The 26,417-nt window shown below is 43.5% G+C and overlaps 1 protein-coding gene across 7 annotated transcripts in view; it reads right to left on the reverse strand.

Annotated features, from left to right (window-relative positions):
- The window catches only part of tnca (tenascin Ca), an 84,255-nt gene that overhangs the window by 20,161 nt on the left and 37,677 nt on the right, over positions 1-26,417 (reverse strand). For all 7 annotated transcript variants that reach the window (XM_033646807.2, XM_033646806.2, XM_033646808.2 and 4 more), the window contains 8 exons: positions 16,535-17,099; positions 13,913-15,226; positions 13,266-13,529; positions 10,901-11,016; positions 9,119-9,272; positions 1,552-1,821; positions 304-489; positions 121-210 (listed from right to left, as the gene is read on the reverse strand). In XM_033646807.2, coding sequence (XP_033502698.2) covers positions 121-210; positions 304-489; positions 1,552-1,821; positions 9,119-9,272; positions 10,901-11,016; positions 13,266-13,529; positions 13,913-15,226; positions 16,535-17,015 — 2,875 coding nt within the window. In that variant the 5' untranslated portion in view covers positions 17,016-17,099. The remainder of the gene's footprint in view (positions 1-120; positions 211-303; positions 490-1,551; positions 1,822-9,118; positions 9,273-10,900; positions 11,017-13,265; positions 13,530-13,912; positions 15,227-16,534; positions 17,100-26,417) is intronic.

Here is a 26,417-nt window from a genome sequence, read left to right on the forward strand (position 1 = left end):
ATCACTAACATTAGTTTCATTTCATCAACCAATTTGTATCAATAAACATGGTTGTCTATGTATTTATGAAGGGGTGTGAGGGACGACTGTTTGGACAGCTGCTCAGGCAGCGTCTCTCACCAGTTGCTGCATTTGTAGTAGCAGGAAGGCTCTCTCTCTCATTCTTCACAGCAGTCACACCGATCCCATACTCTGTCCCTGGCTTTAGCCCTGCCACACACAGGGATAGAGGGAAAATACACCACATAATATGACTAATACAAGTTGTGTGTGGTCATACTTTAATAAATGACTGACCCTTACCAGTGATGGTAGCTTCTGTGGTGTCTCCTGGTCCTCGTGGGAACACTTCCTCACCATGAGTCGCACCAGATATGGGACTGTATTTCACCCGATAGCTGCTAACATCAGCTTGACTGTTAGTCCACTCCAGAGTGATACTGTTGTCTGTCTGGGATACAGCTTGCAGGTTCGTGGGTGCATCCAGGGCTAATAAAGTTCAATAAATTTATTAAATGTCATGTCAGGAGAATTTTTTCTGCTCAAAACCTTAGACTGATACAAAGACATTTAATTTATTATTTTGGCCATTATTTGGAATATGGCCGCTCCAATTTGCAGTTTGCAAACACATGTATGCACAACAACAAGTGGAGTGGCAACAAAAAGCAGACACAATTTAATACACTAAATTCAAAATGACACAACATGTTTGTCAATCAACAAAAAAACCCCAAAAAAAACAGAATTAGCACCCCATGGTTATGTGCCTTCGCGAACCAGTCAAGTTGCAATTACAGTTTACATCTATATCTGTCCAGACTCATATGTAGCCATGACAGTTGACTTTGCTTTATGCTTTAAATAGGATATGGATGTTGCTGCACAGAAGCTACAAATTTGAAAACATGGATGCTTTAACCACATCTTCAACTGAGCAGAACAGAAGATCTACACAATCAGCACAGTTTCAAGGTGGACACCCGAGATTAGTGACACTAACTCAGTATCTGACCAGATGTCTCCCCTTCTGCGCCTGATGTTGAATGAAGGCCAAGTGTTTCTGCAGAACATTTTGATGAAATGTCATCACTTCATCATTTTATTCTATTAGACATTTTTGTGATATTTTTTCATAATTAGCATATGGATGCTTGAGTTTGTCAGCTTGTCAGGCGGGGATAAATGGTGCATTTGTTGACTATTTTCAGCAGTGGATTCATCCACATTTGGTGCTCTTTGTGGAAGCAGGGTGGTGTATGTGGGGTTAAGTCAAAATAAACTACAGTGTGTTTGTGGTAATAAAGGAACATGTCACCCCGTGCAACAGTGCAGCTCACTGACATGCTTTTGACAACAATGGAGCTGTAGGTCACAGAGGAGGCTTTGATTCACAGAAAATACTTGTAAGTTGATATATTTATGGTTTTGGTCTTTTCATGGGATTTGTCGACAATATGGGAAAACAGAATATGCAATACAAACATACACTACATGCACCTTTAAAATAAATAAAATATGAATTGGCAGTTCCTGCCATTGTAGGCCTACCTGTAGTGAATGTGGAGGTGGCAGGGTCACTGGTGAGCTCTCCGCTCCTGGAGATAAGCGACACCTTGTACTCAGTGTCTGGCCTCAGACCATCGATGCTGTACTGCTTGTCTTGGGGGGGAATCTCCACGCTGGTTTCATCCGAGGGGTCAGAGCTGGGCCCATAAATCATAGTGAGTCTGTCCATAGGAACCACGGGCTGAGACCAGCTAACCAAGGCTGAGGAGTCGGTCACGTCCTTCACCTCCGGCTGCCGAGGGCCATCAATCTCTGGGGTGATGTGAGAGAGGCAACAGTGAGGGAGGGAAAAGATGCATGAGAAATTACTTCCTCTTCACTGTGATCTAATTATTCAGACCAAAGGCCTGACTCTCTATAAGAACTAGAATTACCACGTAGCAGTTGTCTGCCTCCACAAACCAGTCAAGTTGCAGTTAAAGTTGCATCCATGTCTGTCCAGACTCAATGCTTCATGTATGGATGTTGTTGCAAAGAAGCTACAAATGCTAAAACATGGACGCTTCACACACATCTTTAACCTGGCAGCACGGGAGATCTATACAGTTTGCATAGTTTCAAGGTGGACACCCATGATAAGTTTCATCTATTGTATTTGACCAAATGTCTCCCCTTCTGTTCCTGAGTTATGGCAATGAATAATGGCCAGAAAAGTGTTTATGTAGGACATTATGACATCATCATGAAGTTGACCTTTGACCTTTTAAATATAAAAGGTCAACACTTCATCATTTTATCCTATTAGACATTTGTGTGAAATTGTCATAATTAACACATGAAATCTTGAATTATGGCCAAAAACATAGTTAGTGAGGTCACAGTGACCTTGACCTTTGACCAACAAAATCTAATCAGTTCATCATTGAGTCCAAATTGACATTTTTACCAAATTTGGGGAAATTCTCTCAAGGCGTTCTTGAGATATTGCGTTCACAAAAATGAAACGATAGTAAGGTCACAGTGATCTTGACCATTGACCTACAAAATCTGATCAGTTCGTTATTGAGTCCAACAGGATGATTGCGCCAAATCTGAAGAAACTCGTACTCATACTTGTCGTTCTCCGCTTATCCGGGTCGCAGGGGCAGCAGCTTCAGCAAAGAAGCCCAGACAGTCCTCTCCCCAGCCACTTCCGTCAGCTCTTCCAAGAGAACCCCGAGGCGTTCCCAGGCCAGCCAGGCGATGTAATCCCTCCAGCGTGTCCTGGGGCGGCCCCGAGGTCTCCTCCCGGTTGGACATGCCCGAAACACCTCCCAGGCGAGGCATCCGGAAGGCATCCTTACCAGATGCTCGAACCACCTTAACTGGCTCCTCTTGATGTGGAGGAGCAGCGGCTCTACTCCGAGTCCCTCCCGGATATCCGAGCTCCTCACCCTATCTCTAAGGCTGAGCCCAGCCACCCTGCGGAGGAAACTCATTTCGGCCGCTTGTACTCGCGCTCTCGTTCTTTTGGTCACTACCCAGAGCTCGTGACCATAGGTGAGGGTTGGAACGTAGATCGACCGGTAAATCGAGAGCTTCACTTTCTGGCTAAGCTCCCTTTTCACCACAATGGACCGGTTAAGCGCCTGCATCACTGCTGGCGCCGCCCCAATCCGCCTGTCAATCTCCCGCTCCATCCTACCCTCACTTGTGAACAAGATCCCGAGATACTTAAACTCCTCCACCTGAGGCAGGACCCCCCCCTCGACCTGGAGTGGGCAATCCACCCGTTTCCAGCTGAGGACCATGGCCTCAGACTTGGAGGTGCTGATTTTCATCCCAGCCGCTTCACACTCGGCTGCGAACCGTCCCAGCAAGAGTTGGAGGTCCCTGTTCGATGGGGCTAGGAGGACCATGTTATCCGCAAAAAGCAGGGACGAGATCCTCCCATCACCGAACCTGACACCCTCCACCACTCGGCTGCGCCTAGAAATTCTGTCCATGAAAGTTATGAACAGAACCGGTGACAAAGGGCAGCTCTGGTGGAGTCCAACTGTCACCGGGAACAGGTCCGACTTACTGCTGGCCACGTGAACCAGACTCGCGCTCCTTCAGTACAGGGACTGGATGGCCCTTAGCAAGGGGCCACCAACCCCATACTCCCAGAGCACCCCCCACAGGATGCCCCTGGGGACATGGTCATAAGCCTTCTCCAAATCCACAAAACACATGTGGACTGGTTGGGCGAACTCCCATGCCCCTTCCAGCACCCTGGTGAGGGTAAAGAGCTGGTCCACGGTTCCGCGTCCGGGATGAAAACCACATTGCTCCTCCTCAATCTGAGCTTCAACTATTGACCGGACCCTCTTCTCCAGCACCCTAGAGTAGACCTTACCGGGTAGACTGAGGAGTGTGTTCCCCCTGTAGTTGGAACACACCCTCTGGTCCCCTTTCTTGGAGATGGGGACCACTACCCCGGTCTGCCACTCCAGAGGCACTGCCCCCGATGTCCACGCAATGTTGCAGAGGCATGTCAACCAGGACAACCCTACAATATCCAGAGCCTTGAGATATCCAGGGCGAATCTCATCCACCCCCGGGGCTCCGCCGCCGCAGAGTTGCTTCACTACCTCGGTGACTTCTGCCCCAGAAATTGGATGACCCGCCCCCAAGACCTCCGGCTCTGTTTCCTCACTGGAATACGTGTTGGTGGGATTGAGGAGCTCCTCAAAGTATTCCTTCCACTGCCTGACAATGTCCCCAGTTGACGTCAGCAGGTCCCCACCCCCACTGTAAACAGTGTGAGCAAGTTGCCGCCTTCCCCCCCCTGAGGCACCGGACGGTTTGATCATTAGTCTTTCTCCATGGCCTAACCGAACTCCTTCCATGCCCCAGTTTTTGCCTCCGCGACTGCCGCTGCTGCACTCCGCTTGGCCCACTGGTACCCGCCAGCTGCTTCTGGAGACCCACAGACCAACCATGCCCTGTAGACCTCCTTCTTCAGCCTGACAGCTCCCCTAACCTCTGGTGTCCACCAGCGGGTTCGGGGATTACCGCCGTGACTGGCCCCAGCGGCCTTGCGGCCACAGCTCGCAACCGCCACCTCGACAATGGCAGAGCGGAACAAGGCCCATTCGGACTCAGTGTCCCCCTCTGCCCTCGGGACGTGGTCGAAGCTCTCCTGGAGGTGAGAGTTGAAGATCATCTTGACAGGTTCTTCCGCCAGGCGTTCCCAGCAGACCCTCACTGCTCGTTTGGGCCTGCCAGGTCTGCGCAGCGTCCTCCCCTGCCACCTGATCCAACTAACCACCAGGTGGTGATCAGTTGACAGCTCTGCTCCTCTCTTCACCCGAGTGTCCAGAACATATGGCCGCAGGTCGATACGACTACAAAGTCAATCATTGACCTGTGACCTAGGCTATCCTGGTGCCACGTGCACTGATGGACATCCTTATGTCCGAACATGGTGTTAGTTATGGCCAAACTGCGACCCGCACAAAAGTCCAATAACTGAACACCACTCGAGTTCAGATCAGGCAGGCTGTTCCTCCCAGTCACGCCCCTCCAGGTCCTGCTGTCATTGCCCATGTGAGTGTTGAAGTCCCCCAGCAGAACAATGGAGTCCCCGGTCGGGGCACTGTCCAGCACCTGTCCCAGGGACTCCAAAAAGGGCGGGTACTCTGAACTGCTGTTCGGCGCATAAGCGCAGACAATAGTCAGGACCTGTTCCCCGACCCGAAGGCGTAGGGAAGCAACCCCTTCGTCTACTGGGGTGAACCCCAACATACAGGCAGAGAGTCTGGGGGCTATCAGAAAGCCCACCCCAGCCCTCCGCCTCTCACCCCGAGCAACTCCAGCAAAGGAGAGAGTCCAACCCCTCTCAAGGACTTGGGTTCCAGAGCCGGAACTATGTGTCGAGGTGAGGCTGACTACATCTAGCTGGTAACGCTAAACCTCTTCCACAAGCTCCGGCTCCTTCCCCGCCAGAGAGGTGACATTCCATGTCCCAAGAGCCAACTTCCGTAGCCGAGGATCGGACCACCAAGGTCCCCGCCTTGGTCTGCTGCCCGATCCACAATGCACCACTCCCTTCTGGATCCCTCTGCGGGTGGTGGGCCTGCAGGGGGACGAGCCCATGTAGACCCCATGGGCAAAGGCCCGGCCACCAGGCGCTCGCCCACAGGCCCCAACCCCAGGCCTGGCTCCAGGGCGGGGCCCCGGTAACCTTCCGGGATGGGTACACGTTCTCCTGTTGTTTCTTCCATCATGAAGGGTCTTCTGAACCGTTCTTTATCTGACCCTTCGCCCAGAACCAATCTGCCATGGGAAACCCTACTGTTGGGATTCACAGGACCACAGATGTTTTGTCATTTGGTAAGACTCTAAACTGGAGATTTAAAGGCTTTTTCCTCTGCATGCTCTTTGTCTTCAAACAAAGAGAGCTAGGTGACACCCATCTCCACAGAAGGTCTCACCTCACACCTCAGTGAGACACAAGTCTCACAACTTGATTGGACAGGACTTTTACAGTGACATGTGACTCTGTGATGTCACAGGCCTGCAAAGATCTGCTCCCTTCCAACAGATCTCTCTCTCTTGCTCCAGCTGTTCAACAGCTGCACACCTCTTTCTGGCTGGGCCTGGAACAGCACAGAGGCCCAGACCCTTGCTCCATTGCCCCAAACCACTAAAGGGAGGGCAATGGATCATAGACTCTCTTGCAAACACAAGGTTTGCAACTAGCTTTCCAGCAACAAGGAACTAAGTGAATTAGCACCCAGTGTCTAACTCTGCTAAACCCTGAGCGACCAGCTTCCTCTGAGTTTCACCTTTGGAAAAAAGGACCCAACAAAGGACCCAGAAGAACCATCTTCCCAGCCTTCTTTTGCCGGCTAACAAAGCAGCACACCACCAAGTGACTCTCCCATCCAGTCAAGGATCGGTAATGTAACAACTGGGTATAGCTTATCACAGCTTTAAGGCTAAGCAAGACTGTTTAACTTGTTGTATGTGATTTGATGCTGTTTACTGAGTTATTGTTGTGATTGTTTGCAGTTAGGTCATTGATTAGTTGGCTTCGCCAAAGCTAAGTGTTTAGTTTGCTAATACTGCTCACAAACAGATTCTTGCACACAACTAAACAACCTCTGCACTAATCCAGACCGTTTGCAACACAAATCACAGTCACATAGACTCATTAACAAATAGGCTTTCAACAGAGCTACACCCAAACAGGCATCTCAAAGTTCCCGCTTCTTTTCCTTGGTCTTTGTCCTGACCACACAGTCAGACAAACACCTCCCCCGACCTAAAGCTAGCCTTGATTCGGCCATTTTGGTAGTTCTCTGTTGTCAGCCATCTTGTTTTGTAGACCAAACAGCTCCTTCATCACCACACCCGCCTTTGTCTTTCTCTTTTCTCTCTCTCTCTCTCACACACACACACACACACACACACACACACACACAGCAAGATTGTATATAGTTAGTTAGTTAGAATTTGTGTGTTTTGGTTTGCTTTGCTAGTTTGTGAATAAATATAATTCTTTGGAATCATACCTGCCGTCTGTTTAATGTTGCACAAGAGTGAATGTCAACCTCTGCTGCGTCGAGAACTCCGAAATCCTTCAGGCATTACCGTTAATTTTGGTTGTTGTCATTAATTTAATTATTAATCAAACTCCAAATTAATAGTTTAGCCTATTTTATGAGACTGATATCTTTAACTGGCTATCATTTTTCCCTTTACGGGAATGGTGCACCACGAGGTGATTTAATGTTAATTAAGTCACATTATTTAACATAATTATTAATTATTAATAATAATTATTAATTATTTCCGATAGCCAATTAAATCCCAACATTTTGGTGCCTCCGTGTGAAGCCCGAATTTATGTTCCCAACGTTTTTGGTGCCTCCGTGTGAAGCCTAATGTGTTGACCCCAACTCTACCAGGGGCAAAATGCCCCTGACAGCATAGCTCCTAGGGTCATTAGGGCACTCAAACTCCTCCACCACGATAAGGTGACGGTTGACGGTGACGGAAGAAACTCCTTCAAGGTATTCTTAAGATTTCTCCTTTAGGGGTGGCAGTAGCTCAGTCCATAGGGACCTGGGTTGGGAATCGGAGGGTCGCCTGTTCAAGTCCCCATCTGGACCAAAATATGGAGCGTGGACTGGTAGCTGGAGAGGTGCCAGTTCATCATCACCCCCCAACCACTCGGAGCGCCTCGGAGCCCCACTCTGACATCTCTCCACTTAGTGCATGTATAGGTCCTGTTTGTGCATGTGTGTGTTTGGACCTGTGTGTAATTGACAACAGAGTAAAAAAATTGAATTTCCCCTCGGGGATTAATAAAGTATATAAAATTAAAAAAATTAAATTAAAATTTACAAGAATAGGACGGACAGCCCATCTACAGCCTCACAGAGCTCTCAGTCTTATTCCTTAAAAATTATTCATGGAATGGAAACTGAATTAAAATGAATTGAATTTCCAAGCAAGCTGTTTCTCCCTGCTTCCAGTCTTTATGCTCTGCTAAGCTTATCTGCTCCTGGCGTCATATTTAGCCCACAGATATAAGTGAACCATCGATGCAATTCTCCTTATGCAATTAGTGTATTTCCTTAAATGTTGCACTATTCCTTTAAGTTTTTAAACAGCAAAGTTATTCTCAACTATATCAATGATTTAATGTGTCTCAGTAGGAATGATTTAGTTTCTAATACAACACATAGTCTGAGTCTACATTGGTTTGGGACCAATATGTTTTTTAGCCTTTCTACATAAAACAGCATGTAAGTTTCAACTTGGCTCTCTTATAAGACAAAGCAATACTTGGATCAACACAGGAAAGGCTTTTATTAAATGTAATGTGATTCCCTTTCACTCAGATGTTATGTTTACAATCTGATCATTCTCCTGTGTTTACATGTGGAGGAAATATCTCTTCTCCGTGTTTGGGAGCCGTGCTGAAAGGACCTCTGGGGGTAAAAAGGGTACGAAAGGTTTAACTTCTCTTCTATCATTCATGTCTGTGAGCTGCCTCTAGTTTCAGCCTACACAAATAAATGACATCAGGAATAAAACTGCGCAATACCCAGGGAAGCCATCGACACCCACTTGTAAACTAAATGGCTTTTCCATGCACAATGAAAGTTGTTTAGCCTGGCATTCCAGATCGATTGCATAAGCAACTGGACGTTTTTCAACAACATAATGTATGGAGTAAAACTGCAATAAAAGTTTCAGTAAGCAGAGGACAAGAGCTAAGAGTAAGATTTAGTGAAAGTTAAAAAAAACTATTACATGGCCATGCTAGGATGAGATGCCATGTGTTTGAGTTATTAGTCTTTAGGTTAAAATCTGTTAGATGGAACTATGGAGAGCCAGCAGGGATTTCCTGTTATTACTCTTCTTTTCATTATGGAATTTCACTCTTTGACATTAATGCATTTTTTTTTACTCTGTGCTCAAGTGAAGTAAAAATACCAAATTGCTAATAGCTGCCAGATGGAGCAGGAAATGACACAATCGTACCATCTGAACTCTTCTTTGGTACAAAGTGGATGATTTGAAACATCTGAGTTTACTCTAAATAAATGTTTGTTTACAGCCTGAGACTTACTGGTAGTGACTTTTTTGGTTGTTTGGGGTCCTCTGGTGTTGTTCTTGATGATGTTAAGAGAGACTTCATACTCCTGTCCTGGACCAAGGCCTGACTGGAGAAACTGGTGTTGAGATGGTGGAAGCATGCTCACGACTTTTCCATTTTCTTCTTTCTGTAAGGACACAAAACACACAATCTAATGTAGAATACCACTGTGAAAAATTCAGATTAACACACACTGACTGCAGTTGCCTTAATCACTCCACAAAGCCAAGTTTATATCCAACTGGTCAGTATTTAGATTCCTCTGGTGCCAGAATATTTTAACGAGTTCAAGCTAATTTTATTTGAACTTAAAGGGACAGTTGACCTCAAAATCAAAAATACATATTTTTCCTCTTACCTGTAGTGCTATTTATCAGTCTAGATTGTTTTGGTGTGAGTTGCCAAGTGTTGGAGATATCAGCTGTAGAGATGTCTGCCTTCTCTCCACTTTAATGGAACTAGATGGCACCCAGCTTGTGGTGCTCAAAGTGCCAAGTAAGTACATTTGAAAAACTTAACAGTAATGTCTCTTTTTCCAGAAATCATGATCTGGTTACTCAAGATAACTCTGACCTGGATGACCCAAGATCAACAGTAGGAACTTCTTTCTAACAAACTACACCCACCAGTCATATCACACCAAACTCCAAGAAAAAAACTAAATTGATAAATAGCACTTACAGGTAAGAGAGAAAATATGTATTTTTGATTTTGTGGTAAACTTTCCCTTTCAAGAAATAGTTCAACATTTTGGGAAAAACACTTATTTGCTTGCTTGTCAAGAGTTAGAGGAGAAGATCAATACCACTGACATATCCATATGTAAATAATCATTAATTCAATCATTCAAACCAACTGCAGCATGACTACAGTGAAAAGCAGTCGGCTAGCCAGCAGGATACACACATGTACTCATGTACATGCAGCCGGACCGGCTTACCAAAACAAAGTACAGAGTAGCTCATTTTACAACACACACAGATGGAGCCTGACTTCATTCTCTGTTCAGGATGCCATTATTCCACTATCTTTTCATAGCAAATAGTGTTTTGCTGCTATATTAATGCGCTAAATGTCACACACAGCTCTTTCAAAGTTACATAAAAATATTGTTTTATTAGAGTAAAGGCTTGGTAATGGGAATAAAGACAGTATCTTCTCACTGTGTTGGCATATGGTTGAATTTTAGATGATCTCTCCAGCTGTGAGATGTGTAACATTTCAGTTAAAAACAGGAAAATAATTACAGTTTCATTCAGTGCTGCATACAATAAAGTGAGCACTGACGTTGATCTGATCTATGTATGCAAGACACAGCTGCTGTCAGTTTACACAGCATAGGGAAATGTTAAGAGATGCAGTAAACTAAATCACACAGCCAAATATCAAAACTAACATGATGGTCAGGAAATGACATTCATATTTAGAAATGGGTCAAAACTTTGCAGAAAGTGCAAAATTTAAAAGAGGCCTCCCCTCCGACTTATCAGCTGGCACAGTTATTTCTTCTGAAAGACTTACTGGCTGGGATTGGAAGCAGCAGATTTACCCGCAGTTCTATGACATCCAGACTTGCCCTCACTGAGGTTTTTTTTTCCATATGTCAAAGCAATTTTAATGGTGAGCACTAAAATAAATCCATGTTTTGCTGAGACTCCCAATAAGCTGGCATAGCTTTTATCACCTCTCACTTTTTCCCCGTCACTTATATAATAAAATCCTGGGCAAGCCTTCAAAAGCGATGGGCAGACTGACCGTGTTGCGGAAATAGATCTCCCAGCCATCAAAGGCGATGTCCAGCTGGTCCCACACCACCTCCACTGAGGTCTCTCTCACTGATTTGAACCTTAAACCCTCTGGCTGTGGAAGCTCTGCAGGGATGGAAACAAAAATAATCACTGACAGCATGGCCACATAAACTTTTTTCTTTGGGCATTCAGAGTGGTGGCATGTAACTAAGTACATTCCCTCAGGTACTTCACTAAAGTACAATTTTGAGGTAGTCTAGGCACTCCAAAATATAAGGCACACTATCAACGGGGAAGGAAATGTCACAAAGGCCTTTATTGTAGTGGCTAAATCATTAAAAAAGCCAGCATGTTACGACCACTTTAGGTCTTCTTTAGGGACCTTTTAAATATTTCCATCCTCATTGATATTTTATTTTCGAGTGCTTGGATTGAATTCCGGTTCATCCTGTTTTTTTCCCCATTTTCCAAGAGCACCTGACACAGTTTTGATCTACATATGAATATACAGAGCAACTAGTCATCTCTTTTTCCTACAATTTTGAGTATCTTGGACTTCAGTATTTCAATTTTCTGCAAGGCTAAACTTCACTCCACTACATTTTGGGAAATTTTAGGGAAATACTGCATTTTTGCATTTATTTGACAACTTTAGTTACAAGTTACTTTGCAGATTCAGATTAAAGTTGTAGTTGGTAACTTATATTTATATTTACTGAAACTGTCACTACTTTCATATGTCTCTGCCTACTCTGTTGCCTTGTAGTGATTGTAATGGCCTTACTGCACATGGCCAAAAACAACCAAACAGGGCCGAGGAGTCTTGTTGAGCGGCTGTCAATCACGTCAGTCACTGCTCATGAACTGGGAATCATGAATCAGGATTGTGTCATTGCACTGCCTATATCTGACCTCAGATGTTCTCAGAAATATTTTAGTGCACTGTTTAGCTGTAAAATGAGAAATTTGTGATCCGACTGCCGTTTTGGAAAGAGTTGACCAAAGTAACAAACACGGCTCTCCATCCAGGGCAAACTTTCTCATTTTACAGCAAAACAGTGCACTAAAATATAAAAACATTTAAGGCAAGAAATAGGCAATGCAGTAACACAATCTTGATTCATATTTGATCAGCGCTGCCCAGTTTGACAGCGGTTCATTAGAAACCCCTTCACTGTGATTGGTTGTTTTCTGTGTGTGCTGCAGTCTGATTCTAGCGAATGCCATTAGAAGTGGTAGGAAAAAGAAGGACATGATTTTTTTATAAGCCTTTTTTGCACAAAAATTGCACCATAGGGCCACTACGAAGTCCCCCCGTATGCCGTGTTTGCATTTTTACACACAGCCAAATGATGTCGCCATTATTTCACTCCATTGTGTGATTTTAGACAGCTGCCAGCATCACTGAAGCAAAAGAGACATGAAAGGTGTCACATGTAAAACAACAGCATCAGCCTTTAATGTTACATATAATATACACGTCAGCAGCACTTTCTAAACAATACCAATGGCAATAACAATCATTTACTGTCTCAGTTACACAGTGGTTGATCTTGTCCTCTGCTCAGAAGGTAAGGAGCGCCTGGACCTCATTGTTTTCCCAATTTGCGGACATTTTCAGACGCTGTACTTCTTATTTGAATTAGCTGCTAACTGCTATCAGCTACTTTATAAATCTCTGTGTGATGAGTGGCACACATAACACATTGTCAAAACGTCACACCAGTCCTGTCCATGGTGCCATCCTGGCCACTGTCCCTTTTACATGAAGATTGTTTTGGTACTGTTATTACCTCCTCTGTTGGCTTAAAGGTGAGACAACTCTGTCCCCTCGTTCTGTGATTGTACCTTTTATACAGGATGTCGAGGCGGAAAAATAGCGTGAATTTCCTACCTTAAACAGGCCATGTGAAGGGAGCAACAGACTATCGGTCAAATGTATTTCATTAAGAATATAGTGACAATTTTACCAAATATGACAAGATTATGTTTAGAGAAGTTACCAACTTTAGCTTCAATAATACAAAAATAATGCGCAAATAAATGATGACGAATACCAAGCAGTATAAAAAGTACTTGAAATGAGCTCTACCTTGATAAGCTGCAAAATTAAAGTGATAAACACATTAAAGCATCAATAATTATAATCCAATAATATAATGAACACTGTAAGAAAATGGGACATTCTGCAAAATGAATACTTTTGCATTTGGTACATTTTAGTTTATCTGGAAGCCAATACTTTTGTCTTTTTACTTGTAAAAGAGTATTTTCACACTGGTATTGTTACATTTACTCAAGTAAAAGTTTTGAGCACTTTTTCCATCACTGGGTATTCACAACAAAATAGCAAGCAGATGTCTGTATTGTACCTGTAGCCACCCTTGCGCTGACAGGGACACTCCTCTTGTTGCTCAGAACAGCGTAGACATTGATGAAGTACTCAATGCCAGGCTCAAGCTCTTTGACGGTAGCTGAAGTTTTGTCTCCTGTCACTGTGAACTCCATCTGAAGACCACCTGGTTTGGTGGGTACGTACGTCACAAGGTACTCTGTCACCAACATCTCATTGTTCCAGCTCAGGTCCACCGTGTCACCAGTGACTTCGCCAACGGTAAGGTCCTTTGGAGGAGACACTGGGGAAAAAACGGATGCAAAAAAGCAGTTCTGAGGATGCTGTCTTAAAGAGTTTCTCATTCCCTCAATCACAGAGAATCCACCACACAGACAGAGCTAATGCAAACTCCAGAGCCACATCTGGCTGTGGTGTGAAGAAGTGCCAAAAAAAGTGCAAACACAGTGCAGACAACGGCAACACACAAACCTAAAACCTCTTTTATATTCACTGAAATATTTTCTCTCAAGATGGTGGTGAGTGAATTTTGAGAATAGGAGGAAATTACATCATCCTGGATTTGATTTCACAGTACAGCTAGTTAACACATGGAAAATTTCAGGATGTGTGAACTGCCAAATCCTTCTTTTGTGTGTTTCTACCCTGAACTGAGCAGCTACTTACCTTCTGAGCAGTCTTCTCCAATGTATCCCTCATCACAGACGCACTGACCGTTCACACAGCGGCCTTTCTCCTGGCAGTTGTTGAGGCAGCTTAGCTCTGCACAGCTTTCCCCTTCATATCCACTCTCACATGAGCACCTTCCATTGATGCAGCGCCCCCTGTTGTTGCAGTTACCTGGACAGGCGTGCACAGAGCAGTCATCTCCTGAGTAGCCTTCCTGACAGATGCACTTGCCGTTGACACAGTAACCACGGGCCAAGCAATCATTTGGACACGCTTTCTGACTGCAGTCCTCCCCAGAGAAGCCTTCGTCACAAACACACTGCCCATCAATGCACCGGCCACGGTTTCTGCAGTTGTTGGGGCAGCTCAGTTGGGCGCAGTCCTCACCGGTGAAGCCTGCATGACACACACAACGTCCCTCAATGCACTCGCCGCGGCCATAGCAGTTTGAGGGGCAGGTCCTGATGCTACAGTCCTCACCAGCGAAGCCTTCCTCACACACACACTGGCCGTTAACACAGCGCCCTCTGTGCTGGCAGCTGTTTGGACAGGAAAGCTCAGAGCAATCATCTCCTTGGAAACCAACATCGCAGTCACACTGTCCATTTATGCACTGGCCTCTGTTGTTACAGTTGTTCAGACAAGCTAACTGGCTGCAGTCTGCGCCTTGGTAGCCTGGATCGCAGATACACATCCCATTGAAGCACGTCCCTCTGCCGTTACAGTCGTTGAGGCAGGTGAGCCGTGAGCAGTCTTCTCCACTGAAGCCGGCAGCGCAGACACACTTGCCATCCACGCAGAAACCATTACCATGGCAGTTGTTGGTGCAGGTGCGTTGTCCACAGTCCTCTCCGGTGTAGCCCTCATCGCAATAGCAGGTGCCATTCATGCAGCGTCCACGGTCGTAGCAGTCTTTGGGGCAGATGAGTTCAGAGCAGTCTGAGCCAGTCCAGGGTTCATCACACACACAGTCTCCATCATCACAGTGACCGCGGCCTTGGCAGTTGTTGAGGCACTTGGTTTGAGAGCAGTCTTCGCCGAAGAAACCATCTGAGCAGATGCAAACACCACCCACACACTGGCCGTACGCTCCGCAGTCCACAGGGCAGACCTCGAGTGTGCAGTCTTCTCCGGTGAAGCCTTTGAAGCACACACACTTTCCGTCAACGCAGCGGCCCCGGTTCTGGCACTTATTGGGACACTCAGGTTCAGAGCAGTTGGGTCCCTTCCAGCCAGGCTCGCACACGCAGCCACAGGTTTCAGTGCTGTAGTTTCCATGACCATTGCAGTAAGGTTTGGTTCCCACCGCACCTTTAATAAGAAAGTAAAGACACTGTTTTACCAATTTAATTAGAAAGTTTTGTTGAATATGATCTATGTGGTATTAAATTATTTTTGTAATACAGTAATGTCAGTTTTGGTTTTTTTCAAATACGTCATCTTGAAAATTTCCGCCACTAAAGCAACAGCTTATTCGTGGTATTGGGAGTTAACAGAGAAAATTGATATTACTTTCAAGTCTTGAGAGTGATATCAAAATAAGCGAAAAAGCTTATTTCCCTTAATGTCAGTCTCTTCCTTTGAAGGTCCAGTGTGTAAGATTTAGGGGAATTTAGAGGAATCTAGCAGTCAGGATTACAGATTGCGACTAGAATTCCTTCAGCGTTCATTGTTTAGGAGGTTTTCACCAGGACCTGAAGTATGCACAGAGGTCTCTTCCTCTCTAAAACAAATGCGCCCAGTGATTAAAACCCATAAAACACTTAACAGAGGCAGTTTCACATTGTAAATCAGCGTTTCTCCTTCCCTGTTTGGCACATTGCAGATGGCCCAATGCTGTTTGGCATGCAGAACACAGGCCGCTAACCTAGCACCTGCTAATCTGTGCTCACCTTTTTACACTGATAACTTAAGATCCAGATGTTCAGGATGGTATTTACTGGGAGCCAAATTATTTGCAGAGGCCTCTCCCTCTCCAAAAGAAATGGACCAGCTGATGAAAAAAAGCATTTTTTTTCGTCAAATAAATTAGTGTTTTTTTGATGCTGCTCGTCACTGATTGGCGGCTAACTATGCTGACCAATGCAAAAATGCAAATGGAATCTAGAGTCAGTATTTGGTTTGTCCAATCTAGGCTACTGTGGAAACAGTGCCATATGGCCATCTCCGTAGATGACAACCCGCTCCCTGTGTAGATATAAATGGTGCATTTTAAGGTAACAAAAACACTTCAGGTAATATTACACTAAAGAAAACATACGTATTATATTATATCCCATTTCTGTCAATATATCCCCCTAAATCCTACACACTGGAGCTTTAAGAGTGCATCATTCAGCTTATTTTAGCAACTACTAGAGAAAAAGACTTCCTACGTTCATTGATATTCAGCGACTATATGTCATGGCATTTGAGCCATATAAAGCCCCATTCAAACTGGAGAGTTGTTGGGAGTATTACACACCCACACTGAATTCCTTCACTCCTCAACAGATGAATGGAACAGATGTGCTATGTGATATTCTTAGTGCAACACTTCACAATGCAATTTTAGAGAAATATTTAACTGTACTGGCTGTAATCTACATACCAGACACAGCATGACAAAAAGACGCCTACCTGTGACCTGTGCACTGCAGCAGGGTCCGTCACCATTGCACTGATCTCTCAATGCTGAAACTTCTCCCTCAAGCATCTCCAGCCGGCTCATGAGGTCTTTCAGGCCGGGCAGGTTGTCACTACACCCACAGGCCTGCCGAGGTATGTTGATGCGGTGGGTAAAGAGGATCTGGTTCTCCCCATCCAGGGTGTGCTCGGTGGTGTGATGGCCTGAAGAGACTGCTGTATCTTTAGGATGGAGCTGCGTGCTATCTGGAGCATCCAGGTCCACCGAGCACAGGGAACTGGCAGGAACATTGATGTTATAGACGTGGTTGAAAACTACAGGACGGTCCGCGCTCGGGAAGGTGATGTTATTTTCTTTAGGAGACTCCAGAGTCTGTCGCCGATGCCGTAGGATTTCCTTCACAAAGCCAGCATTTGATAAGCTGAGCAAAGCAGTCAGGAGGAGGCAGCAGCTCAGAACCCCTCGTCTACCCATGCTAGATGTGGAATGTGGATATAGTGAAATAAATATTTGTTTGAACCTCTGATTACAGGCCAATCCTCAGTAATGGTGAAGGTTCTGGAAAACAGAAAGAAAATGTTTTATCACACAAATGCAGTTTTGTTGTAAGAGATGAAATGAGCAGTCAAATTATTAGTCAATTGAGAGAAAAATAGCAACTATCTGGACCATTGATTAACTGTGTAAGGCATTCATCAATAAAAAATGGCAAACATTTAAGGGTCAAGGTTCTCAAATGTCAGTATGTGTTGCTTTGCTGACATGATAGTAAGCTGAATATTGTAGGGGTTTTGGACTGCAGGTCAGAGAAAAAAACATTCATTTTTTAAAAAGACATTTATTGGTGTAACCCTGTGCTCTAGGATATCAGATATCAACCGGCATATTTCCCTACTTTCTGATGTTTTATAGACCAAATTATTAATCGGCTAAAGCTGATATCATATATGATATCATTGAGCAAAATCACTTTGAGCATATTGTAAGTTGACTGAAAGAAATCTAGACCTTTACACCTCCTTGGTGTAAAGGTCTAGAATGTAACCTGTGACCGGAGACTTTGGCCAATCACAGGTCATTTCAGAGAGAGGGTGTTCCTATTGGCCTTTCCACAAATAAAGATGCACATCCCTTTGGTGAAAGTCTGATTCAGTAGTGGACAAAGTTGCTATTCCTTGAAAACAACTGCCGAACTGCAAAGCAACCCAAAAAAAGGAAGACGGACTTATCAAAAAGAGAATCTGACAATAAACAAAATGTGTCATTATCGGTGAAGCATTTCAGAGATGAAGAGAAAATGTTGCTAACAGTTTAGCCTTCTGCTAACCGGAGTTAAAGGCTCATAGCTGCTGATTCTTGTTCTTGTTTTTGGTTATGTAGCTAATGTTAAAAGAGTTTCAAATCACAGTTTGTCCTCTGCCTCACTCCCCACTGCTACAAACCACCTACTGAGAGGACAGCAGGCAGCAGCTCTGGAGATGGACCCTTCCAGAAGAATTGGGGAAGAATTGGGGCAGAAGGACCTTGGGGTGGCTAGCAACTAATTCTTGTCTTATTTGTGGTCTAAAACACAGATTTTTGCATAGCCCAGCTTTAATGGCTCATCACAATCCAGAAAGGTTGTGAAATGTTGTAGACAACAAACCAACTACAGCTTTAACACCAGTTATTTGGTGAATAGCTAAGGCAGAATTAATCTTAGTGGCTGAAATGTATCTTTTTCTTTTGGTGTGACAAGAAACTCACAAAAACATATGAAGAGTCTGAGAATCATTTACCTGCAGTGCACCTTACTGAACAATGGGCTACTATGAAGCTATGAAGGTTTTTCCCCCCACACTTTTTGGAAATTTTACTTCATTTTTCCAACTCCCAGTGCAACACTGCAACAATAACATTCAAATGTGTTCAATGGAACAAACAGCAGAGATCAGTCAGAGGTACCAGGATCCCTTCACACAAGTCTTTCTTATGAGTCACACTGATTATTTACTGTCTGTGCCACATTAGTACCTGAGTCACTGACTACCACAAACCACTGTGGGTACTGGGATCCAAACATGTAGTTAGTGTGGCGATGTAATTCATCTCTATGTGATATAGCTACAGTAAACAAACCACTGCTACTTTGCTAACTGTCTTTACATTTACAGAACTTTTAAAAGGTCAACAAAGGGAAAAAAAAGCCAGTCTTAAAAGCCCAGACTGATCACCACATCAGATTGAATTTACACTTGCTTCCTGTAGAGTTAACCAAATAAGAAGAGTGTAACAGGTATTTGAAAGAAATTATACAGTTTTACATGAAACAGAAATAATTGTCAGAGTATATCAATATACAAGGGTATACAGGGGGAAAACCCACGTCTTTTTCTGGCCATTTACAGTATACCCACCTATCAGCCAAAAAACCATTGGAATATTATATATGACAGTATACCCAGTTCTTCCTCAGTAACTTACCCATCTACCTAGAAGTACACCCACCTCATCAACTACCACTACACCACTGCACACACAAGACTCCTTTTCACCCACGATGACTTCATCAGCTGGACACTATGAACACTATAATTTGTGGGAACTAAACTAGAACTAATGACAAGCTTCTTCCTCTGCGTGGGAAAGCCTACTTGGATTGCACTGTGTTGAGTTTCCAAAGGAGCTGAGTAAGCAGCATACTGAAAATCAATAGAAAGACCCACAGAATAACTGACATACTGTATGTGTGCAATGGTCTGTTCCTCGCAGGGTGTTCATCCTCAGTTTCATGTGCACATCTGCTGCTATGTCTGGGAGGCCTGCAAACTTCTATAAAAGAGGGCTGCATCTCTGTAAGTGATGCAGGATTTTGTCCAGACTTTTTGATTGGTAGCAGCTGGCAGAAGCTTGCACATGCAAACCAATGAAAAATTATTTCCAGAGGGGCATCGTTCATGTAGTGATAGCTATGATAAACATGTGGTGCACCTGGATTCAGGTTCTCATGAAGACTTCTGGTAAGTTTTTATTGAGACAATGCTGTTACTTGGCTATCAGGTAATGAAAGTAGATGTTCAACAACGGTTCAGCTTTAGTGTTTGTTGCATCTTAATATAACCATGACTGCATCCACTTGATTTATGAATAAGACATTTAATACTCCAGATGTTCCACTCTCCACTCCACTCTGCACATAAATTAAAATTTACATTGCAGTCCACACCTATTAAAATGCAAAAAAAAAAGTGTGAGACACAAAGAAGCCTACATACTACTAGCTCCAGAACAAGACAAGAAGCACAAAGAAAAGAGCAGTAATGAAAAACAAGAATAAACAAAAACATGGAGAGAAACAGAGAAAAAATATATTAGGGTTGTGACATGAAGAAAGAAAAAAAAACATTCTTTATCCTAAAACAAAATCTGCTCAATCATTCAGCAACCAATCCAGATTTAGACCAATGTTTGCAAAGGGAAATGTTCCAAATATAAAAGGAAATTTCTCAATAGTATACCCACAGCTTTGCCTCATATTGCATTCCCAATATTAAAACTCTTCCTTGACCCCATACCACATGACTAATGTGGCGTTCATGGCATATCAGAGTTATCGTAATTATGTGTTACTGACTCGTAAATAGCATTTACGTCAACATCCCAGCTGTAATTACAACTGGGAAACTCTTACATAGTTGATTTGACACTCACTAAAGACGTGCCGGGAAAATAAACAAATATGATCACCTCACATGAGCCATACAGTGACGTACAATGTTATTAAACCCAAATTTAATATATTGTCAATCCACAGTATTTCACAGCAATCACGCTTCTGTTTTTAAACCTGGTATTAACATGTAACAGTGATCTGATCACAAGTGGACAGCTGAGACATATCGTTGTCCACACCTGTATCTATCATGCATCTTCAGTTGACCACTTATGTTCAGATTTGTTACCTCTAGGCTGGATTACTGTAACTCTCTATTATCAGGTAGCTCTAGTAAGTCCTTAAAAACTCTCCAGTTAATTCAGAATGCAGCAGCACGTGTACTAACAGGAACTAAGAAACGAGATCATATTTCCTGTTTTAGCTTCGCTGCACTGGCTCCCTGTAAAATCCAGCATTCAATTTAAAATCCTACTGTTAACTTATAAAGCTCTAAATGGTCAAGCTCCGTCATATCTTAGAGAGCTCATAGTGCCATATTATCCCACCAGAACACTGCGCTCTGAGAACGCAGGGTTACTCGTGGTCCCTAAAGTCTCCAAAAGTAGAACAGGAGCCAGAGCCTTCAGCTATCAGGCTCCTCTCCTGTGGAATCATCTTTCTGTTACGGTCCAGGAGGCAGACACCGTCTCCACATTTAAGACTAGACTTAAGACTTTCCTCTTTGATAAAGCTTATAGTTAGGGCTGGCTCAGGCTTGCCCTGTACCAGCCCCTAGTTAGGCTGACTTAGGCCTAGTCTGCCGGAGAACCCCCCTATAATACACCGGGCACCTTCTCTCCTTCTCTCTCTCTCTCTCTCGTATTCTATTACTGCATCTTGCTAACTCGGCCATTCTGGATGTCACTAACTTGGCTTCTTCTCCAGAGCCTTTGTGCTCCACTGTCTCTCAGATTAACTCATATCGCAGCGGTGCCTGGATAGTGTGACGTGTGTGGTTGTGCTGCTGCCGTGGTCCTGCCAGATGCCTCCTGCTGCTGCTGCCATCATTAGTCATTAGTCATACTTCTACTGTTATTATACACATAGGACTATTGTCACACATGTATACTGCCAGATATTAATACATACTTTCAACATATTGTACCACAGTAGCCAGAACTATAACTATAATATTATTACTTTCAATAATGTTGTTGTAAGCTACTGTCATTACCTGCATCTCTCTCTCTCTCTCTCTCTCTCTCTCTCTCTCTCTCTCTCTGTCTCATTGTGTCATGCGGATTACTGTTAATTTATTATGCTGATCTGTTCTGTACGACATCTATTGCACGTCTGTCCGTCCTGGAAGAGGGATCCCTCCTCAGTTGCTCTTCCTGAGGTTTCTACCGTTTTTTTTCCCCGTTAAAGGGTTTTTTTTGGGGAGTTTTTCCTTATCCGCTGCGAGGGTCCTAAGGACAGAGGGATGTTGTATGCTGTAAAGCCCTGTGAGGCAAATTGTGATTTGTGATATTGGGCTTTATAAATAAAATTGATTGACTGATTGATTGATCACTGCCTATGTCACTTAAACTAGTAGTTCAAAGGGCCCTACGCATAGCTATTATGTCCACACTTTCTGTACTTGCTCACCAAGTGTCACCCAAAGAACCACCATGTCCTTCATTAATGGCATATTTTTCTGTTACAAGCTTGTATTGTATTGGAAATATCATTACCTGGCTCTCCTCCTATTTAACTGGCAGGACATTCTCCGTCTCCCTTGGCAACCACAAATCTGGCAATTTTGACATCTATTGTGGGGTCCCACAAGGCTCAGTCCTGGGTCCATTACTATTTAACATCTATATGCTGCCACTTGGTTCCATCATACAGAAACACAATGTATCTTACCATTCATATGCAGATGATACAGAATTATATATTTCACTTTCTCATAATAACGTCGGCCCAATAAATGACCTGGTTAACTGCATCAGTGACATTAACATCATTAACATGGATGACCAAAAACTTTCTAAAATGAAACAAAGACAAAACTGAGATTCTTGTGGTGGGCGCAAAACATCAGAGGGAAGAGATCAGTCCTAAACTGATATCACTGTCTCTAAAACCCAAAGAGCAGGTCAGAAATCTAGGTGTTGTCATGGATCCAGACCTCAACTTCGTTCATTCTAACCGCTTCATCCTCTTGAGGGTCGCGGGGGCCTATCCCAGCTGACATTGGACAGGTCGCCAGACTATCGCAGGGCTGACACATAGAGACAGACAACCATTCACACTCACATTCACACGTACGGACAATTTAGAGTTATCAATTAACCTAGTCCCCAATCCGCATGTCTTTGGACTGTGGGAGGAAGCCGGAGTGCCTGGAGAGAACCCACGCTGACACGGGGAGAACATGCAAACTCCGCACAGAAGGGCTCCCACACCCGGGATTGAACCAGCAACCCTCTTGCTGTGAGGCAACAGTGCTAACCACTACACCACCGTGGCGCCCGACCTCAACTTTACAAGCCATATTACAAGTATAACAAGGACAGCATTTTACCACCTATAAAACATTTCCAAATGATCCATCCTGTCTCAGTCAGATGCTGAAAAACTGGTTCATGCTCTCATCTCCAGACTAGATTACTGTAACGCCCTTCTTACTGGACTCTCCAAAAAGGCTGTGGGACGGCTCCAACTTAATCAAAATGCTGCTGCCAGAGTACTCACTGGGACTAGAAAAACAGAACATATTACTCCCATACTCAAAACACTACACTGGCTTCGGATAAAATACAGAATTGATTTCAAAATACTCCTCACTATTTACAAAGCACTTAATGGTCTGGCTCCTCGATACATCTACATCTACACCTGCTCACAGCCTACATACCCCCCAGAACCTTCAGATCATCAGACACTGGTCTCCTGGTGCCCATGATCCAAAATAAATTTGTTGAAGGTGCATTCAGTCATTATGGCCCCACTCTCAGGAACAAAATGCCTGATGATCTGAGATTCTCTGCAACTGTGTCATCCTTTAGAGTCAAGCTTAGGACCTACCTGTTCTCCCAGGCCTATGAATAATGTGTGCCTCTGTCTGTCAACTTTATTATCTTGGTTAGTGGCAAAGACCAGCAGAACTGCAGTAAACATGTGTTAATGTGCGTCAACTCACTGTAGGAGAGATGAGAGAGCAAGTAATAGAATTGATAGTATCAATAGTGAGTAAAATGAGTATTGAAATCAAATATTCAGAAACGATATGTATAAATAAATCGATATTTTTGGCAATTTGCCTTTATGTACACTTCATAAGATATGTAGATAAATGCATCCAAGACCACCTCAGCAAGTGGTTAGAGTGATCACATCACAGTGCATCTTGGTGGTGGTTTACACCTGTATTTAGGCGTTGTGCATCTGTGATCAGATCACCCAAGACTCATGTTAATACCAGGTATAAAAAGGCTCTGAATATCATCCAGAATATCAGAGTCTCAGTAGACTTTTAAGTGACAAATTACAGTCACTTGTCCACTGTTCCACATGACTTGTTTTTGCTGTAAAGCTTATAGACAGGCAGGTTTGGGATTAATGGGCAGGTTGAGCCTGTGTGTATTCATCTTTGGTCCAAAATATGAGGGAGCTCTACACAGGTTGTGATGAATTTTCCTGTGAGGAATGCTTAAGATTTATATTTGAGGAAAAATCACTAAAACAGAAGCAGGAATCAAGAGACCACAGTGTGACAAGTCGCAGGCGTTTGGCCAACAGTCTTTGAATACAGCAAGTAAAATCAGATCAGAGGAGGTCTCTATGACGACTGGATGTTGTCCTCCACTTTTATTATATCCCCCTTTTTTGTTATCTCCGCCAGGCCTAAGCCTGGAGTGGATGATGTATTGACAGTGTGTTTGTGTGTGTATGCATGTGCATCTGTCTTCCTGTCTGCAGCTAATCTTACATAGTACCGGACCAATCAGCCTGATATTTCTCAAGCCCATTTATGACTGTATGCTCAACGATCTCTTGTGGTTTTGGTGATTCGCAATTTAGTGACAGTTCTATACCGTCATTGACTGCAGACTCCTCACTCCATTCAACTGGCTGTTAGAGGCTGAAAATGATCAAATCACATAGCAAACAACGACACATAACATCTATAGAAAAGTTTGGTCTCATTTTGAAATAGAGCATCTGCAGATTAATTCCATACCTAATAGGTATTGGGCGGTATCACAGTATTATGGTATACCAGGGTATTAAGAAATACAGACGGTGTGATTTTCAATACCGTTAAGTACAATTTAAGACCCTCCTCTTTCTATGAAACTCATACACAGATGCTGTATTAATGATGTATTATGTAGTGTAGCCTACATTATGTGCCACCAGAGGTCAGTCTCTGCTGGTGGAACAGGCAGCTAAGCTGGGCAACATAGCAGCTGCGAGAGGTGGGGATAACGTTAAACTGCTGGCTAGCAACGGCAGAGAGAGAGAGACAGCAGGGAAAAGCATCATATTTTCAAATCTACCTCAGTGAACTATGGGATTATTTCTACCAAACCAGAGCTGGTGATTGTTGGAACAGTGGACTAACTAACTAGATGACTAAAAAGGCTAAATAAGGCAGCTTTGGAGAGTTTTATTTTATTTCTGTCAAGTCTGAATGAAGTGTGTTTTACGATGAGTTAACAAGGCAATTAAGCTAACGTTAGTCTTAGTTCAGTGAAAGAAATAAACTTGAACTTAGAGGGTGTTCAGTTGTATTTCTCTGTTTAATAAGGACAATAAGTGTAGGAACATTACCTTAGCAAAGAGAGCTTGCAGAACATGCATGTAGCAATCTTGCTAACCTTTATTGTTTCCTTATCAAGTTTAAACAGTTAGGCGAACCCAGGACAATTGGTTACCATTACACTATTGCATGCATATTAAGTGGAAATCTGCCCTTTACTAGTTTGTTCTTGATTTAGTTATATTTGGATAACAAGCTACATGATGTGTTCTCTTAGTTGAATTGATGGGTATGGCACATATTTTCCATTACTGTCACCACAGTGCCTTTAAACCCCTCTCATCAATCCTCTTTTCTTTCCTCTACTGTCCTGACCTCTGATCCGACCTCTCTCTTTCTTCATGTCGCCCCCACACCAGCATTTTTTGCACCCCTTCACCTTCACATAGATATAAAACTGAGTTTGAGTTCCACAAGTCCTTGCACATCTGGTGTGTGGTAGGATAAAGGCAGGTTATGAGTGCTGTTGTAAATCTGAAAACTAGGTCTGTCAATATGTTTTTTTTTACCTCCTTCTAGAAGACTTTACAAGACACAAAGACTGATAATTTGCAGTCTCTGAGGTGAAGAATGAATCTATTAAAAATCCTAGGCACATGTTTCAGGTGAAGATTCTCGCGGTAGCTTCAAAAAGTGGTGCAATGTTGCTAGTCTGTATTTCCAAAATACCTCAAATATGATTTTTATACAAAATGTGATATTGTAGATGTGTGTTTAGTAAAAAGCCATAAATATATCATTCAAAGCAGACCAGGGGTTGACCAAGGACATCTAATTTGACTAGGGGACATGGGAAGACAATTTGGAGAGAAAATTTAAATAAATATAACCTGTTCACTAAGCTATAATCCAGAATTGCTGTAGCTTTAGTTCACTTCCCCCATGTTGGCAGCAAGAAGGGAACTTTCCCGCGTGGAAAAGAGAAACTGGGAATGTTGGCCCTGGACTGAGGACATCTGTTTTGCCTAGTCAAAGAAAGAAAAAAGGCACTGAGGCACTTGTCCTTTACCTTTAACAAAACTGAAAGTACCACTGCATGCATTATTTAATGTTTAATTTGTTGTCCCTGATCATCTCTGTGTGTGTAATCAGTCAGCTTCTGCTGATGAGACACAGACAGCAATGTCCTCATTTCACACTCATGAGAACAATACAAGTGCAGCATGTCTGCACACTTCTCTTATGGAAAACACTCGTGGCTGACAGCAACGTGTCAGAACTCTGGTCAGCATGAATCTGCTTGTTTGTTCGTCTGGGATATTTTTGCATTTTTTATTTGGCAAAGTCTGATTCTAATAGCATCTGGAACAGCTGGAAATCATCTCAAGAAAAAAGTACGCGTAATTTGACTAGTTACTGTAGCTGATACAATAACAGAAACTGCAACACCCCATTAGCAGATTTTAAATTTCCCCACTGTGGCACAGAT

This window comes from Epinephelus lanceolatus, chromosome 19, assembly GCF_041903045.1.
Source record: "Epinephelus lanceolatus isolate andai-2023 chromosome 19, ASM4190304v1, whole genome shotgun sequence".
NCBI classification, from domain to species: domain Eukaryota; kingdom Metazoa; phylum Chordata; class Actinopteri; order Perciformes; family Serranidae; genus Epinephelus; species Epinephelus lanceolatus.